Genomic DNA, 19,271 nt, shown 5'->3' with positions numbered 1-19,271 from the left:
GACGAGCACTGAAATCTCATTTTCATGAATCACTGAATTACCAAACATTTCCTGGAGCAGGTTTCTACCCCAGTCCCCCAAGTTTGCTTTGTGCAATTTGCTGACACTTGGATAAATCAGGCTGCTGGTTCACAACCCCGTTACTGGAGGCACAAGCACTGTTACCTTGCAGTAGCATTGTTTTGTGAATGTACATGAGATGGGCAAGGTCCTGGTTACTGCAGGTGCTGCCAAATTCAAGGAACAGACTGAAAGTGTGGTTGGTGAATTTCTCCCAGTTTCCCCCTCGCCTGGCTGTGTTGAGAGAACAAACTCCAGAGAAGCTCTCTCTGTACACGTGGTGTCTGCCCTTACCTGGCCTTTCTTTAGGAGTGCCACATGCCCAGCTTGCTATTTTGGAGCTGGATTTTTTTACCCTGTATTCATAAATAAACTTGACAACCTGCCCTAGTTCTCCTTTCTCCCATCACCCAGGCTCGGTGTTTGCTTGCAGTGCCCCAGCTGGCACTGCAGCCACAGCCAGGGAGGGGGAATGGCTCATTTTCCTTGTCCCCCATCTCTCCCAGCCCCACAGCTCTGGGCAGTGGGGCCACCACAAACCCCAACACACCCTGCACGGAATTCTCTTCAAGCCCATGGATTTCACTTCCATGGAAGTGCACCCCAGATCAAGATAAAATTATACCAGAAACCAGAATTGTCCAGGCCAGTCAGCGGATCCAGAATCACTGAATTCTGGCTGGAAAATCCCTCGAAGATCATCGAGTTCAACCATTCCCTCAGCACTGCCAAAGCCGCCCTCGACCCGTGTCCCCAAGTGTCACATCCGTGTTTTCTGAACGTTTCCAGTGATAGGGACTCCACCAGTGCCCTGTTCCAATGCTGGACAACTCTCCACGAAGGAATTTTCCCAAATATCCACCCTGAGCCTGCCCTGGCCCAGCCTGAGGCCATTCCCTCTCCTCCTGTCCCTGTTCCCTGGAGCAGAGCCCGATCCCCCGGCTGTCCCCTCCTGTCAGGAGCTGTGCAGAGCCACAAGGGCCCCCTGAGCCTCCTTTTCTCCAGGCTGAGCCCCTTCCCAGCTCCCTCAGCCGCTCCCGGTGCCTCAAAACCCTTCCACAGCTCCGTTCCCTTCTCTGGACACAAACCCACAAGAATTCCCTGAATAGTGAAAACTGGAAAACACAGCTGGACATCCCACCATGGAGCAGCAAGTCACAGCTTCCAAAGCAACCAGGAACATTTTCCACAGCTCTGAGCAGTGACTGCCACTGAAAATCAGGGTCAGGCAGTGCACAGAAGGAAAGAGCATGGTCACTCCATGGAAATGATACCCGAGTCCTGTTTTTATCTGTTACCTCATTTTATACATAAAAATAGGAAATATATTCACGGGGCACACACAAACCCTCCCCACTGCCCCTGGGCTCTTTTCCAAGAGCATTTTAAACAATTTACAATCACTAATAAAAAGTAATTGAAAGTCTCCAGAAAGTTTTTTTCTTTCTTTTCCAGATGAACTTCCTTGCATTTAAGGTTTGTTATTCTGAAGCACCTGCTTTCCACACTTTTTTGTGCTTTAACCAACAAATTATTTTGTTTCAAAGGTGAGGAAGTTGCAACTTTCCTTCAATTTTCTTTTCTTCTCAAAAAGATGAGAACAAAGTGCTTCTCTGTGATGCTGAAATGCTTAAGGCCTAGTTTTAGTGCTGCTCATGCAGACAGAAGATTCAAGCACATCCAGGCTGTGATGGCAAGTAAATTAATTGTCTGGGAGGAAATAAATGGGCAGCCCTATTGCAAGGGTTTCCATTAGGAGATGTAGAATAACTCCCCAGTAATTCATGTGCCACAAAGCTGGGATTTCGCCAGGAATCCAAGACAGAAAGCTCGAGTTTAGTATTTATTTGTGTCAAAACAGTCTGGCTCCATTTCTATTATTTTATATGGTTTCTCAGCAAGGAAAGCATCACAATGGGCTGGAACTAGGTTGGGAATTTTTTGGCTTGGCAGTGGAATCTGTGAAAAACTCCAAAAAGAGGAGAATAAAGCTATCTTTTGAAACTTCACAAGGCAATGGTCACAGATGAGGGTCCCGTGTTACTCAATGCAGAAAGTGTGGGGCACCCTTGAAACCTTGAAAAAGATTGGAACAGTTCCCTTTTCCAGCCTTCAGTCGCTGCATGAAAAATTCAACTGCAATTAGCATTTAGTACAAAGCACTTTCTGTAGGCTGACAATAGGTAGCCAGGGCAGAAAGGGTACGTAAGGAGAACGGAATCCTGTTGTAGAGAATCACACAGGTTTTGTTCACAGGGAAGGGATCCCCACTTTTCCCCCAGCAAATTCAAACCCATCCAATTCCCTCTGCTCAGCAGCATAAATCAGGAGCAAGGAAAACGAAGTGTAGATTAAAAAGCATCAGGGTAAGTTCAGGGACATGTTAAATGGAATTGCTTATTTTGCTGTTCCATTAAATAGGCAAGCTCAATGCATCTGACACCCAGACCTATTCTTTACGATCACCATTCACCATCAATCATTTAAGCTGGGTGTCAGACCCGTCTAAGTGAAGTGCCCACTGCTCTGAATGACTCTGATGTGCACTTTGTGCTGGGAGGGAAAGGAAAGATGAACTATTATATTGCTAAATATCTCAGGGAAATAAAGGGTCGTCTCTGCGTTCCATAAACTCCCATGACATTTCAATTAATCTGCCAGTGTGGTGTACAGTGTGGACACTACAGCACGAGCTACTGTGCCTAAGGAGAAAACAGCAGGGAAGAAAAAGTCCTGAGTCTTAGGTGATGTGACCTAAAGTAGAGGTAAAAACCAAACAGCACCCTCACCTTCACATCTGCATGCACAGAGACAACAGCAGCTGATAATTAATAGAATTAAAAAAAAAAGAAAAAAGAAAAAAAGCAGCTTTGCAATCTTTGTCACAAGTTCTCATTAATTGCCTACCACTCCCTTCTCCCAGGGAGCACAACAGCGAGGAAAAACCCTGGCGGCATCATGTGCTGAAGAGCATTGCAGAGTTAACGTTTTCTTACCTTTTATAGAAACCATGGAGAGGCTGGAGACATAAAAACTGCCAGTAATCCAAGCAGAAGGCCTTTAACTTCAGCATTTTCCAGCACTCCTGCCGCCACCGTGGTCTGCAGCGGGCTTTTAGCGCCACGAGGCTTTTCCGTCAGGGTTTGGATGAGTGAAGCGCGGCGCAGCAGGCGGCTGTCCCTGCGGCTGCATGCGGGCCGGGGGAGCGCCCCGCAGCCCGGGGCAGCCCCGCAGCCGCCTCAGCACCTGCAGCGCCGTGCCCCGCTCGCACAAAGCGGCGGCAGCACAAAGGACGCCAGCTCGTGGGCGCTCTGTGATCCCGCTTGCCGTTTGTCTCTCCCAAAGGCCACAGTCCTGCCGGGATCACTGGTGTTACACAGAAATCCCACTTCTCCTTTCGGCTGTTTTAGGCCGTTCTGAGCCCCCCGGACTAACAGCGTGGAGAAATCCCAGCTGCGGGCTTGGATGGAGCCTTGGAAAGCATCCTTAGAGCTCCCAGAACTTCGGGAAATGCAGGCAGTTATCTCGATGGGCTCTGACACCACTGCCCGGTACCCAGAGCAGAGCTGTGATCAGCACACGGGGCTGCAGGCGTTTGCCCTTTTCCCTGTTTTTCCCCCCCGTTAATCAGCTCCTCCTGTACCAGCACATCAGCTCCATTGTCTGCGGCACCTCGGGAGCTGGGGGCTTCTCGTGAGGGGAGGGGAAAGGAGCGGAGAAAAGGAGAAGAAAGAAAAAAAAAAAAAAAAAAAAGAAGAAGAAGAAGAAGAAGAAGAAGAAGAAGAAGAAGGCAGGAGCTCAGACCCTCCCGCTCACACAGCAGATTGTGCTTATCTGGTTCCCAACGCGCTCTGCCAGGGAGCGCAGGGGGAGGATGAACCAACCCCGAACCGCGGGGCGGCAGCGGGACAGCCCCCGCGGCGCGGGCACGGACGGACGGACGGACAGAGAGACGCACGGACGGACAGGCAGGCTGCCGGCGGGGACGGACAGCCCCTCCGGGGAATCCCGGCGGAGCATCCCGGGGGATCCCGGCAGCCGCAGCCGCTCCGGAGCCACCCCCGAGCCGCAGGCTGGGAGCTGCCCGCGCTGGGGATGTCAGAAAAGCAGCGTTTGCAATCGAAACCTTTGCCGGGCACGATAAAAGCGGGTTGCTTTTGTTCTGAGAAGACAGGAGCACAAATCTTTAAAAATTTCTATATTTTACCATGGCCTAATTCTACCAAGTCCCTCCCCTCCCCTCCTCCTCCTTCTTTCCTCTCTATCCCAACGTGAACTATCACGGGTGAGAATCCTGGAATGGAATCACACAGGGCAGGATTACATTAGAGATTAGGTGGGAATTCCTCCCCGGGAGGGCGGGGACGCCCTGGCACAGGGTGCCCAGAGCAGCTGTGGCTGCCCCTGGATCCCTGGAAGTGTCCAAGGCCAGGCTGGACAGGACTTGGAGCCACCTGGAATACTGGGAGGTGGCTTTAAGGGCTGGGCTTTAAGGTCCCTCCCTACTCAAATCAGTCTGGGATTCTATAAATCTCCTGGGATGGAAGAGACCCACAAGGATCATGAGTCCAACGCCTGGCCCTGCACAGACACTCCAACAATCCCACCCTGGGCATCCCTGGAAGTGTTGTTCCTGGAGCTCTGGCAGCCTCGGGGCCGTGCCCATTTCCTGGGCAGCCTGGGCAGGACCCAGCACCCTCTGGGGGAGGGTGCCCTTCCCAGCCCTTCCCTGGGTGCTGTCAGAGAGCAGAGATCTGTGCCCATCCCTCCCGTTCTCCAGGCTCGCAGGATACTCTGAGCTAACAACAGCACAGAACTGCTCCATTGCAATACACAGGACTGGCACATGACATTGATTTAAAAAAAAAAAATCCTTATCTTTAAAAAAAAATTATATAAAAAAAAAATGTTGCTGTTGTTAAATAGGAGGTGTCCTGATGGAGACCAGTGCTTGTGTCCAGTTTGCTGTAAGTTTACTCTTCCAGCAGCCACAATTTGGCTGTTTCTGATTCTATTTCTGAAAACCCTTGACAGGAAACACCTAGGCTACAGCTTGCACTGCTGTCAAACAGGTATAGAGGGACTTGAGAGTTCAACAGTCACGACAACAAAACCAAAGGCAGAATCTGATGAAATGCTTCAAAACCACTCTGGCACTTGGACAAGTGTTTAAAACAAAACCGACAAACAATCAACCAAACAAAAAACCCAAACAAACCATAAAATACCCCCATAATCCCATCCCCAAAATGCCACAAGAATTTTAACACTGTTTCAAAAATATGCAGAGAAAACCAAACCTCTAAGCCTCAACCTGAGGCTCTTTTCCATGTGGACCTATCTAGTTCCCCAAGTGCTTGGATAATAAGCTATATTTAGGGATCTATAGAAGCTATATTTAGGGGTTCTGGTTTTCCTCATTCTCACTGTGCAGTTACAGAAGTGCCTTGAATCTTCTCAGAAAACTGCCTTGTGTAAGTTTAATTAAATGAAATTATAAATATATGTGAGCAAGAACTGGCAGTGTCTTTAGTGCAGTAAAGAAATCAGGGGGTTATGCTTAAACAGGGTCACACTTTGTGTGATATTTCCCTAAAAACACCTTCTACAGGACAGGGCAGGTGGTGGGAATGACCAGATCATGAGAAAAGCAACTTGGAGTAAAAAAAAATATGTTTGACTGGGGCTTTTCAAAAAATAATTTATTGTGAAGATTCTCCTTCAAGTACCCCTTTCCTCGTGCTGCCTGCACTTATTTGCTGGGATTTCTTTCAGAGCTGCACCAGAGCTGGTGACTCCTAAGCAAACACAACTGGTTATCTGTGAGAAGCAACATCCCCCACAACAACACAAAACACTGCCCAAATCCAAGCCTATTTATCTTCCTGGACTCATATTCCCTTGGGCTTCATTAGCTTGGCAATTTTCAAGTCACTGATGCCATCCCGATGAGGAGATTTAGATTTTCTTATCAAAAATCTTTCATCCCTGCTTTTTTATCCCCTGTTCTCCAGGGTGATTTTATCTAAAGAGGAACTGGGGGAAGGCCCTGGAGACCCGCTGGCTGCTGGTGAGCCCCAACCTCCTGGCACTGCCTCCTGCCTTGGGTTTGGTACTGCCAAGATGGTAACAGGAAATCCTTTTTCCTTTGTTTCCACAAATAAAACAGCACAAGGAAAAAAAAAAAAAGAAAGAAGAAAAGAAATTAAAAGAATTTGAGTTTCCCCTGTTGTAACATTTTTGTGTCCGTATTTTTTTACATTCTAAGAAAAAAAGAAAAAATAATGGTTACATCCCATAATCAAGGCCAGCTATTCCCAGGATCAAGGAAAAAGGGGAAAGCCAGCCCAAGCTCAGGAGACGCCAGCCAAAGACTTGGTCCTGAAATGAAACTTTTCAGGAAACTTCCCCTTTGTCTGTTCACATTGCAAAGCAATTTCTTTCTCAGCATCATATCCTTTCCAGGAAAAAAAAAAAAAAATCCCATTTATCACCCTAATTATCTATTTCTAAGCAGTGGACTTGGAGCATAGGAGCCATGTACCCATGGATTTCCTGACAGCATCCAGCACCGCTTATCCCACCCTGGCAGAGAAAATGCTAATGAGGACTTTTGCAAATGAAAAGCCCCACGCTCTCAACACGTTCTTCATTTTCACTTGTCTTCCAGAGGAAAACAACAAAGGAAATTAAGCTTCATCTCACGCTCAGCCGGGATGTAGAACTGGTTCTTTCAGAAAGGCATTTACCGAAACCTTTGACTTACAATTCCCAGGCCTAAGACAAGCAGGGATTTTTGGATGTGCTGCAGCCCCAGCACTGGAGCTGTAAGCAGTTTGCTGAGAATTTCTGCAGTCACTCAGAGTTCAGCCTCTGACAAGGCTTTCAAAAACAGCCCCTAAAAAAAGGGCCAAGTGGAAATCGAACGTTGCACCACCTCCCTTTTTAGGGGTGGTTTTCTTGCCAACCCCTGGAGCTCTGAGGCTGAAGGAAAACAAACCACTGAGGGATAAAATAACCCCAGCATGAAGCCAGTGCCTGCTGGAGTTCCTGCTGTACTGCTTTCAAAAGTTGGGCAGACCAGGAAAATTGACTTGTCTGGTGACAATCTTTCACAAAGCCCCAATGTTGAACTACTGTTATTTACTCAAGTTAAACTTTTAGAGTGACATGCCAGGAACAATCCTGAAAAAATATTTCACTTCCCCAGAAAAACAGCGTATCCCCTGTTTAGGTGGAGCACAGAAATTGTAGTAGTTCAATTGTTTTCCACAAGTCTTTCAAGACTCCAGGGTGAAATACTCCACTGGCCATACACAAAAATTTGTGGTAGCCACTCTTGTATTGTGGAGTTCAGGAATCTCACGGGACCCTGACAGTGTGGATCCCATATTCATCCCCAATACCCTGCACACGCCACATTAAAAAGGGGACGAGTACAGAGCAGGGCTACAAACCAAGGGTTTGGGCAAGCAAAGAGGTGCTGAAATTCTTCCTGAAAGGTTGGAAGGCCTCGCTGCTCACAGGACACCACAGCACACAAAAACAAGTGCAGTAAGTGGCCTTCACATCAAAGCTGGGGGGAAATTCCTGGGCTGCACAAAGAATAAGGCAGATGTTGATGTTCAAGGCTCTGGCAAAGCAGATATCCCTCCCTGTCCCTTGCAGGCATTCCTGGGTACCACCCCTGGATCATCCCTGCCCCACCAGGGCAGGTGGAAGAGCTCACACAGAGCCCTCGAGCTTGGGGACACCCCAAGGTGTTGGTGACAAGCTCTGCAGAGATGCCCAGAGAGACAGGACATAAATCCAGGTCTCTTCCCTCCATATTCACTTGAAGGGCACCTCTTCTGCCTAGAAACTTTCCAGAAACTCAAAGTTCTTTGGCTTCAGAGTTCTGCACTCCCCCGCAGATGAATTCTAATCACCATTTGACCCCACCCTTTATTTTTGGTTATTAAGCCACTCAGCTGCCAAAGTATCCATGCAGAAGGGTAGGAAGAACTTTGCTGTTCTCTTAATCCTGACTGTCCCTTCTGTACATCTGTTCCCTGGGCTCACACAACCACTGGCTGATCAATTTGCTACAGAAGATGACAAATCTGCCCCAAATATCTGCAGAGCTCAAACATTTGAATTTCCAGCTAATTTGGAACAGGCCTGGCAATTCAACCCTCCAGAAGGGCCACATAAAAATGTAGATATTAGGAAACAAAATATTTTCAGATGTCAGCTGAAAGCTGACAGAGGCCAACTCAAAATATCCAGAATAAATCCTGTGCAGGCTATGAAAGAAATTGTGCCAACCAATATATGCACAGATATAATATGCCAATGTTTTCCTCTTTATAATGGACAGAAGCAATTTTTTCACATTAACCTTTACTCTTTCCAGCACTGAGTGGTTCACTGAGGGGAAATGTCCCTTGTGATGGGGACAGGAAATTTGTGAGCAGGCAAAATGCAAAAAGAGTACCCTGACTAGGAAATACCTGACAGGACATCGGGCCATGTTAATTGCTACATCCCATTTTCTGGGCTGTTCAAAGGCCAGTTTGCACAAGAGGTTCATGAGAACACATCCAATAAGAAGAAGCCTTCCATTATCTTTCATTGTACTTAATAAATAATGGCCTTAATTCTGTCTAATTACAGCTCCAGAGCAGGCTTATTTGACCTGCTGATGTGGACTAGGTATCACATGCTCTTCCCCTCTATAACTATTTGACACTAAGAAAAAATCTCAGTTTTATCTGATAAAATCTCAGCAGTTTTCTTCATTTTCTCCTCTGTGATTGTTTCGCTCCAGATTTGTTAAACTTCACAAAATTATTCAATTTATAGTTAAAGAGTGGCATTTTTACATCCTTGTCTGGTCACCTCCAGGCATTATTTCAGCCAGCCCTCAACATTCAGAAGGATTTATTGCATGCATCTAATTCCTCCATATTCCTCACTGATGCCCTCTTCCCATGGAAAAAATATTCCATGGAAGAAAAACCATTGTAATAAAATCTATTTCCAGCCTGCAATAAAGGTGGCAGCAATACCTGGCTCTGGTAAGTCACACACCAGCAACACAGTGCTCTTGTTAGAACAGATCTGCAGAGGAGCAGAGCAGGGGGAAGTTGGGATTTTTCCTGCATTGTCCTGCCAGACAAAGGCCCAGTGTTCCCATCACACTGGGAATGGGACAGAAGTACAGTGGGGACTGAACGTGGTCCAGTGCTGCTGTGAGAGGACAAAGGGAATATCACAGCAGAGGGGGAGGCTGCTAGAAAATAACAGCAAGGCAAATGCTTCACTTTCAGAAGACTTTACACTGGGTAATAATGGAAGATTAATTACAGAGGGGCCTTAATTTGAATAAGGTTAAACAGAGCAGCTCCCACCGTTGTGCTCAAGCAAGGTTCAAATGACATCATGTGGGAAGAAGTCACATCCTCAACCCAGGCCATCTCCAAAGGAAGACTTGTACCAAACCAGCTGCCAATTTGAGAGGGAGGGACCCTGCCCCAGCTTTATCAAAGGAAGTCTGTGCCTTTGATGCACTTTTCACTGTGTAGGGATGAGAATAAAAGATGCAAGGTACCCATTTGATATGAAGTGTTAACAGGGCCAAGCATTTCTCTCTAAAAGGAGTGATCAAAGTAAAACTCCATTTCTGGCCTGCCTCCTGTGACAGAGCTCCCTGAAGGGCGGGTGCTTTTATCAAAATGCTGAGCAACAGTAACACCAGTGACATCTCCACACAACTGTCCCCAGAGCAGCACAGACCTGCCAGGACAGGACAGGTCCAATAGTGGTGCATGAAGGTTGTAAAAATCTGAGAGAGAGGGGGTTTGTGCACAGACACACCTTCTGTCCCTTCCCTTTGTGCTCCTCCCAGAGCAAACCCGGGGCTGGAAGCTAGAACTGAATTTCAAGTGGGAAATCCCGGAAAAGAGCAAATTATCCACTCTTGGGAATATCCAGCCATCAGGTCAGTGCCTTTGGTGGCTGGGCATTGCAAGATGAAGCTGTGAGATGTGCAGCTGGGGCAGAACAGGGCATTTCTGCCAGCTCAAACCCACAGATACCAGCTGTGATTGCTACAGTACCTGAGTGGGTCAGTGGAGACGCTGCTTCCTGTTTCCAGTGAAGTCCTGAGGTGACAGCAAAAGAATAAAATTATGAAGCATTAAAGTATAAACCAAATTAAAAGCAAGAACTACTCAAAAATTCTGTGTCCTTAAATATCAACGACTTTACATTCTCTTCCTTCTTACTGACATTTCAGAGTACTTAGCATGCCATTAAACATGAGAGTAAATAAAAATACCCAAACAAAAAACCCATCATCCTTTCATAGATCAGAGAATAGGGAATTAGAGAAACATGTGTCTGAATAAGCCACAATCTGATCAATTTTCAATATTCTAAAAGCACTCCATCCTTCTGTATCGAAGTGAGTGACTTTTACACTCTGGGGCTTTCTGCTCTCTGCCCAAAAAGGCACCTGTGGAGTTGTCCTGCAGAATTATTGCAGCACAAAGTTCAGGTAATTGTGAGGACTGCAGAAGTTCTCTAAGTATGCTGACTTTTGAGCAGCAATATTTAACATGCAGTGTGGTGTAATTGCCCTTGCTTCTCTGAGCATGACTCCAGGTTTATTATAATTACATTATATATATATATGTAATATAGAGTTATTTTTAAGGGTTTTTTTACAGGCTGTAATAAAACATTGGCCAAAGCCCCATCATTTTTAAATAGTTACTTGCACTCATCCATTTCTATCCCTTACACAAATGGCCACAGATCAGCCTTTGCTCACAGAGCCATAAACATGTACAGTCTGTGGAGGTTCATAAAATTCATACTAGAATTGCATTAAGTATATTTACAGCAGCCATTCATAAATCAATGGCAAATCTTTACTTTGAATCCCAAGATTCCTAATTTGTTGACAAAAATAAACAGGGTGGTGTGAAGGGAGGAGGCCACAAAAGCAGCAAGAATTGGCTGTACAGGAATGGAAACAAACCATATTGTCCAAATAGCTCTTAATTAAAGCACTAAAGCTTTAAAATAGATTTGGGGAGCTTCTGCCACCCTGTAATTTGTTTGCTTCCCCCGCTCAGGGTCTGTGAACGGTGCTGAATTTTGAGGGGGTGGCTCACATATGCCAACCTTGTGGCTGGGTGTTGGTTTAACCAGGGAAAAGGGTGAACTTCATTTACTGATAATTCAGTTTCCTGCTTCCCTCTGTGTGTTGTGGAGGTGCCAGCCTGCTCACTCAGTGGGGCTTTTGCCTTGCTTTTAACCCAGGTGTGCAGAAAAAAATTTGCTGGGAGCAGTTTTGGCCCTTGGTGCTATGAATAACCATTTCTCAGACTGTCTTTGTGCAGCAGGGCTGTGCTGTGCATACTGAGGAGATGCTAATGAGCCGTGATTAGCCCCAACCCCAGCACTGCCCTGGTGACAGGAGCACTCCTGACCTGGGGACTCCTTGCACAATCCCCAGGAGCAGGATTACAGCTTCATTAGGAATCTTGGCTCTCCTTCCTGAACTCAGGCATCCTAGGTACTCCCCAGCACCCAGACCCTCAGTCAGGAGAGGCACGTGTGTTTCTGTATATAAATACACCTATTTTAATAGCTAAAATAATATTTTAATATATATAAATAATATAAATATATTTCAATATAGAACAAACAATGTATAATACAGCCAATATTAATATATATCAATATATAATATATAATGTATTTCTATATTAATGTATAGAAATTATATTTTTATATTTAATATATAAAAATAAACCTGTGAGCACAGCTCTCAGTAAAAATACCCCTCTCAGAGTCACAAACCACAGGCTCATCAAGGCTGGGAAAGCCCTCCAGGATGAGTCCAACCCTGACACTGCCAGGTCCATCCCACCACGTCCCCTCAGCACCACATCCAGATGTTTCCTGAGCACTTCCAGGGGTGCTGATCCCAGCACTGCCCTGGGCAGCCTGGGCCACTGCTTGTCAACCCTTTCAGGGAAGAAATGTTTCCTAATATCCAACCTAAACCTCCCCTGGTGCAGCTTCTCTATGATTTCTCTAGGTGAAGATCAGATACAGGAACAGTGGCAAAGACAGGAAAAGCTTTTGCAGCTGATGTGGAGAAATCCCCTGGATGAGACAGATCCCCACACTGTAGGGAGAAAGATGGAAAAGAAGCCTTACACAGGAGGGCTACACCCCCAGAATTGTTACAGCCCAGCCTTTTTACCTGGCTACCCAACCCAGCTCAGCCTGGCACCGTGGAAAACCTCAGGAGCAGTCTGACAAGATGAAAACCAAACTTTTGTTTAGTGGACACAAAACCCCCCAGTATAAACAGGAGAAATACAGTTTAAATTCTACCAACAGATCTGGATTTAGGGTATGGAAAGTTAGTTAATTCTTATTGAATTTACAGAATAATATAATCACATCATCACTCCCCTTCTTTCTTTCCAGCTAAAATCCCATTTAAGTATTTTGGTTTCTTTCCAAACTGCTCAAAGATGGAAAATTAATTTAAAACATAAAAATAACCCAGATTCTGAACACAATGTCATTAAAGCTGCAGCAAACCAAACATCTCATTGCACACGGGGTCACTTCAGGAATGATAAAAATATATCTAATTTAGGTTGCTTCAAAATAAGTTTTGTTCATTTTGTTCTGCTTTTTAACAAATTGACTGGACAGGAAAATAAAATAATGCACTGCTGTGAACAAAGTGAGCTGGAAGGTCTGACACTCCTGTTCATTCCTAATGGACACTGGCTCAGGACATTTGTATTCCAGAAAGAAGCACAGACAATATCTAATGATGGAGCCATCAAAAAGAGATTGTTAAATATAACAGACTTGTCTATATATGTATAATTTCCATTGGTATTAATAAAGATCATTTTTAAAATTCCCAATGTACCATTAACTGTGGAACTATGCCCAAGGCTTTGAGTGAAAATTGAGCTGAGACAGAGCACAGACTGCAGAACTGCCTGGAATTCTCAGGGAATGCTCCTTGCAAGGTCCTTCCAGGTGTGCAGTGGAGGAAATCTGCCCGAGTTCCACCATGACTCAGCTGAACCATGCACATTCCTGGCATTTCAGGGAAAGGCAGAGGAATGGTGGCATGAGCTGTAACTAAACTGGGCACACAGAGGGATTATTTACTTCTAGTGTGGTCAGCATGGAACCTGAAGAATGTGTGCAATTGTTGGTAGTAACAACTGCTGTCAAGGCTAAAAGGATTATCCAAAGTCTGGATATCCACAGCTCCTGGGTGAGGAGCTTGCCCAGAGCTTCCATCTGTGTCCATCAGCACAGGGATCCTGACAGCCCACTTCTGCCGTGCATCCTGCAGGAGAAAATACAAATATTTCCAAGAAATCATTGGTCTAAAATCCAGACAGTAGGCTTTGGGTATCCACAGACAAAAACTATAAACACAATTCTAGTCAAGAGCTCTGTCCTGGAGCACAAAACAAGACCACAGGCTCCAGCTCTTGTTATTGGCACTGTGTGGTGAGCAGAGAGCATTCCCAGTAACTGGGTGTCTAAAAGATCTTATTCCACAATGTTTTAGCAGATTGAAGGGAAACACACAATTAGCTCTTGGCATCTTGAGCCACGATACAAAGCTCTGGTTTATTTTGCTTTTTTTGTGATGAAAGAAACTGGTTTTTGTAAACACAAAAATCAGTGTAACTGCAGATTATTTTGGAAATAGTCCAAGATGGAGTGTGACATGGAGAGGGTAGGGAATGGACACGGGAGAAGTGAAAACCTCCAGAGGTGTTTTGCTCAGCAGTGACAGCAGACAAGGAGTGTTATTGATCTGGGACTGCTACAGAGCCCTTCAGCTCCCGCCTCTCCATGTGCAGCAGTGACAGTGGGAACCACTGAGGCTTTGGAAGATGTCCCTGTGACTGCAGCAAGCTCCAGTGTGACAGAGCCACCCAGAGCTGCTCGGGCTGAGATGGATGAACAGGGACAGGCACTGCACAGCCCAGCCCCGTGCCCACGCTTCAGCCTTGGGTTTACCTCTCATGGTGGAGGGCAAAGTTCTGGGGAGGTTCTTGCTGGGCTGAGTGGATAATCCTGGGGGAGTCCCCACACTGATGGCTCAGCCCAGCTGCCTGCCCTCCTCAGGGTCCCCTGGGCAGCCGCACCCTCCGGGCTCAATTTGCCTGGATAATGCTGAGCTGGGGCAGCAAAGTCCCTTCCCATCAGTGCAGATGGCTGCAACTGCTTCATTAGCTGCTCACCAGAGGACAGAGGAGACCCCAGCAGTACTCCCGTACTGCGGGCAGAGCCTACAAATAACCACACAGCACAAGCACACATCGTGCAAGCAGCCAGAAAAATATCCAATTTGAGAAAAGCCAAGATATTCTTCTGGCACGGAAACTCACAGTGGTGACAGATGAAATAATTGCAGCTGAAGCAAACCCCCAGCTTGATCCCAAATAAAAACTGCTTAAATGTATCATCTTTTGGCTAAGAAGGGAGATTCACTTGGAGCATCAGAGTACGAAGATATGCTGTCTGCAGGCAGCAGCTCAGAGGGGTGTGAGGGGAAAAGGCAGCTCTGAGCTCTGTCAGAGCCTCGGTGCTTGCAGCACTGCATCCCTCTCACACTGAGAGAAGGAATGCAGAATAACACATTAAATATTTAAGACCCTGTCTGGGGTGTTGCTCAGCAAATAATTGCTGCTGCTTGGCACAGTTTCTTCCCAGGAGCTGGCAGCTCACGGAAGAAAGGGAAATCTGCTCACTGCAGGCTGGTGCTGTGATGCTCCACACGTTCACATACAAAGGAGGACTAAACTATTTCTTTGTACTCCAAAGTGCAGCTTCACCAAATGGAAATCTTCACCCTTGCTTGAGGATGGTCTGGCACACCACGGATCCCAGTCCCAGTGCTCCATTTGGAAGGAAAGCCCAACGCATTCAATCCCAACAGGCAGAAAGAAGAGGACAGAAGGATCATCCTCAGCCAGGACACCCCATCCCTCAGAAACAAAACTGGAAATGATAATCCAGCCATTCAAAGAAAACCATCCCTTCCTATCCCTTGGCAGAGATCTGCCAAGCCATCAGGGAGGGCTCTTTCCCAAAAAACTCCAAAGTGCCCTGAGCTCATGGGTCCCAGGGCCTGGCAGACCAGCTCCTGTCACACTCCTTCGCCTGACCTCCCCAACAAAGGGCCCTGAAGGAGCGAGCTGTGGGAAATTCTGCTTTGGATATCAGGAGCAGAAGCTGCTGAAGGGCTTGGTCTCCTCCCAGAGCTCGGGGGGTCTGAGGGAGCCCCTCAGCAGTGTCCCTCTGTCTGGAGCAGCCTTCATCAGACCTGCAGCCGTGGCCCGCATTAATTAATCCGCAATAACAACGTCCGTCAGTCCAGGCACTGCCGGGCGCTGCCAGGGCCGCTGCCAGCCGCGGGGGCCCGGACGGACACCGCGGTGCTCCGGGGACACGACACGCTGCAGCCACAGAGCAGGGGTGGAGCACAGGCAGGAGCTCGCAGGGAAGCTGGAACGGCTCTGGCAGCTGCATCAGCAGATCCAGTTCAGCAAACCTGTCTCAGAGCAGATGGAAAAGTGGAGCAGCCCCGCTCCAGAGGATCCTGCAGGACTGCGAGGGTGAGTGGGGCAGAGGGAAACAGCTCTCCAATGATAGCAGTCATTGGACACAACCTGAAAATGCACCTCCAATTCTGCCTTTCTGCTGGACAGACAATTTAATAGCTGTGCTTGAAGAACTGGCACTGCTCACCCATGGAAAGGCAGCAGAGGGAAGGGCCTTAAAGGATACCATGGAAATTCCTGCTTCTCATTTTCTCTTCTCATACATTTTGTTCCAAATATTTTAATGAACCATTTAGACGAGGAAGTATTTAAACACGTGCTTAATCCTGCTCTTAGAAATAAAAAAGCTTTCCTTGCTTGGGGCTCAAGTGAATTGCATTCCCAAAGCTGGGAATGTGCTGGACCCCTTGTTGGGTCTGAAGTGCTCCCAGCACTGGAGATAGAAAGCAGCTCCACTGCGGCACTCCTCAGAGCACAGCTTGTTTGCCCAGGTCACTCACACAGAAGTGTGCCCAAACACTCATTTTTACAACATGCTTTCCAAATCAAAATACAATCGCAGAATCTCAAAGAGATTTTAGATCTGTAACAAAAAAAAATGTCCAGGAAACAAAGCCTAACACGACCCTGAAAGCCAGGAGGAAATAGCCAGACTAGCAAGGCTCAGCTGGCTACATTAATTACAGAACACTGAGCAAAAGTGAAATTGAATTTCTGTGCAGGGACAACAGAATTACATTAAATAAAAGCCATTTGTGCTTGCAAACTTGGGACCTGCATTCCTAGAGCAGTCTGCAGGAGTAACAACGGGCAGACCTGGAGCAGCAGAAATGCTGCTCATTTCTGTTTCATAGTAACACACACCCTATACAGCGAAAATGTTCCTTGAACAATTAAATTCCAAAACCTGCCACGAGGTAAGTTAACTCCAACAACAACATCTAGAGGTTAATGGCCCTGATGTTTAGGATTTCACTACTGTGACTGCCTGGTATTCAGGCAGCCCAGCCTTCTGCTGGGTTTTCCAAAGGAGCTGCAAGCCCCCAAGCCCTGAACTCTGAGAAAAAAAATAACTTTATCAGGGACCCACTCCAATGACAAGAAGCAGTTTAGAATTTATTATCTGCTGAACAACTACCCAGCATTGTTTTTCAAGGTGCTATCCTGCCAGAGGAACTGATTTCATATTAAAATATTGCAGTGATGTGGTTTTGGCTTTGTTAGAAGTGAAGCCCATCATTTAAATTGCACTTATTCCCAGAGGTACACAAAGATCAGATGTTTATTAACAAGCTTCACTACTATTTGCAGCTCAAATTTAGAACCCTGAAAACAAAACCAACCCATACATGTGGCGTGGGAATTGGGGTTTTCCAAAGAAGGAAGAGAAGGAACATTGTGATAGCAGCAGCCAATTGTATATAACTCAGTTTGAAGACATTAAAGCTTCCAGATCTATGTTTAATCCCCTGTGAGGCCAAGGCCTAGCCTGCTAATGTAATCTGAGAGCTGAAGTGTTTGAAACTCTCTTGTTCAACAACATGGTTGGACAAACTTGCTCTCCACCAGGAGGCCTCACTGGTGTCCATGGCCAGCAGCAGCTTTCCCTTTTTGTTTGTGCATCATCTGCACAGAAAGTGATGCTTGTGATAGCCACAAATCCCAAAGCACTCTCACATTATGTGAAAAGTTCCCTGATGACTGTGAAAGGAGCACTGGGAGTACCTGAGTTAGGCAAACTGCTCTACTCTGGGTGAGCAAAATCCCAGCCAACAGCCCAGAGAGACACCCTGCACAATTCCCCACAGCAGGACCTACCCAGGGACCACAAACACCCCAGGCCTCCAGGTAACCTCCCATGGCATTGGAGATCACCCCACTGACAAACAACAGAACACAAAGGCTGGAGAGTAACCCTGATCTGGAGGTGTTTGAATCTCACACGTCCTTTCACCAGCTCTATCACTGTCCTCCAAAACCAGCTCCCAGCAGCTCTGTGCAAGTGATGCAGGGGAGAATAAAAACCTCACCAAGGTGAGCACACAATGAACACACCCCAGCCTGGCCACATCACATCACATCACATCCTCAGGCACGGACTCACCACAGCATCACCTGAAACTCAGCCTGTTCCTGCTGCTGCAGGTGCTGCAGGTGTGTTTAAGCACACTGTGACAGCTCCTGCTGGCACTCGGGGCTGGCTCAGGGACACATTCCACTCCACTTTCCCCCTGGATTTTAGGCCAAAGGTTTGTTTCTCACCTTCCCATCAGCAGCCCCTACGTGCCCAGCTCAGAGAGGGAGCTGGGCACGTCTGCAGCTGGAGCAGCTCCCTGCACTCTGCATCCCACAGGGACAGAACAAGGGGTGGACAGGAGATCACAGGCAGCAGGAGCCCAGCCTGCACTGCCAGGGCTCATCCATCACCTGCCATGACAAAGCCACTCGTTCCTGCAGCTCTCCAGAACCATCAGCATTGCCAGTCCAGAATTCACATGACTGCCAACCTGTTTCCATACATCCGCTCCCAATCCGTGAATATTCCCCTGCATGCCAGTGCTGCTCTTCTGTGCTCACCCAGCATTTCACAGGAGCAGCACGTTACAAGATTCTGTGGATCAATGAGCATCTCTCTTTTGTTTCCCAGGAAATGCCCAGAATTACACATGCTGCTAAGTGCATTCAAAGACCTACAATCCATATACTGCTTCCCTATTATTCAGCAAAGCTGCATTTATTATCTTAATCCCATCATTTCTCAAAAGGAAAATTGACAGAGATATTTCAGATAAGCAGATTCAATGGCTTAAATTCTAGTGTACTCTATCGGTCTGTCAGAGGTTATGATGCTTCTTTTTAAAGACAGAAAACAACTTCTTTATCACTCCACAAGTACTATCAATGTTTCAGTGCTCAAACCTACAGGCTGAATGCAGGGTTAGATTTTTTTAAAAGCATCATTGCTTTCTGGAAGCAAAGGCTTACAAACCCAAGTTAAATAACATGCAATTAGCAAGCTAGCACAGAATCCAAACCCAAACCCAACTGGAGCTATGTCAGCAGGTCTGTGGCCAAACAACAAAAGGTGGTGTGTGTGCGGGGAAAGGGATGGGCAACTAGAGAGCAGCTCCTCTGAAAGGAAACAGGATTTTCCAGCGAGTAAACTGGTAGTTTACTTTTGTCAATTTACAGTAATAATAATTTTCACTGCCCTGAATTTTGATACTAAAAGGAGCCAGCCAGTTGAAACCACAATAAAATGACCACGGGATTTACACAATTCAAGAGGTCCCAAGTGCTCCCCATACTCATCCTAAGTTCCAATATTTACAGTAGAACAGTTCAGGCTGCCTTTGCACCCACGAGAACTTACGCAGATTCAGTGCAAACCCAGAAATCAGGATGTGCAGCCCCAGATGCAGCCAAAGGTTCTGGCTGCCCTCTGGATACAGTCGGATGTGTTTGGAGGCCAGCCCTACCTGGAAAATTCTCTGTGTTTATACACACACACACACACAAACAGAGTGCTGAAATTCTTTGGAAAAACCCTCAAAACACAAAGAAAGTGGAAGGGAAATGTCAAAGTAAGCTTTA

General features: G+C 46.6%; 1 protein-coding gene across 13 annotated transcripts in view; it reads right to left on the bottom strand.

Annotated features, from left to right (window-relative positions):
- IQSEC1 (IQ motif and Sec7 domain ArfGEF 1) overlaps positions 1 to 19,271 on the bottom strand; it is a 280,971-nt gene that overhangs the window by 126,998 nt on the left and 134,702 nt on the right. For 8 of the 13 annotated variants that reach the window (XR_011002916.1, XM_068201458.1, XM_068201470.1 and 5 more), the window contains one exon: positions 10,161 to 10,205. The exons of 4 other annotated variants lie outside the window; for them this stretch is intronic. Coding sequence is in view for 8 of the 9 variants with exons in the window: in XM_068201458.1 (XP_068057559.1) it covers positions 10,161 to 10,205 (45 nt within the window). In the remaining variant the exon portion in view is untranslated. Of the gene's footprint in view, positions 1 to 3,056; positions 3,209 to 10,160; positions 10,206 to 19,271 lie in introns of those variants that run through there. One more of the 13 variants, XM_068201466.1, reaches the window with a different exon arrangement.

This window comes from Anomalospiza imberbis, chromosome 11, assembly GCF_031753505.1.
Source record: "Anomalospiza imberbis isolate Cuckoo-Finch-1a 21T00152 chromosome 11, ASM3175350v1, whole genome shotgun sequence".
Lineage (NCBI taxonomy): Eukaryota > Metazoa > Chordata > Aves > Passeriformes > Viduidae > Anomalospiza > Anomalospiza imberbis.
This window is presented reverse-complemented; position numbering and strand designations above follow the sequence as displayed.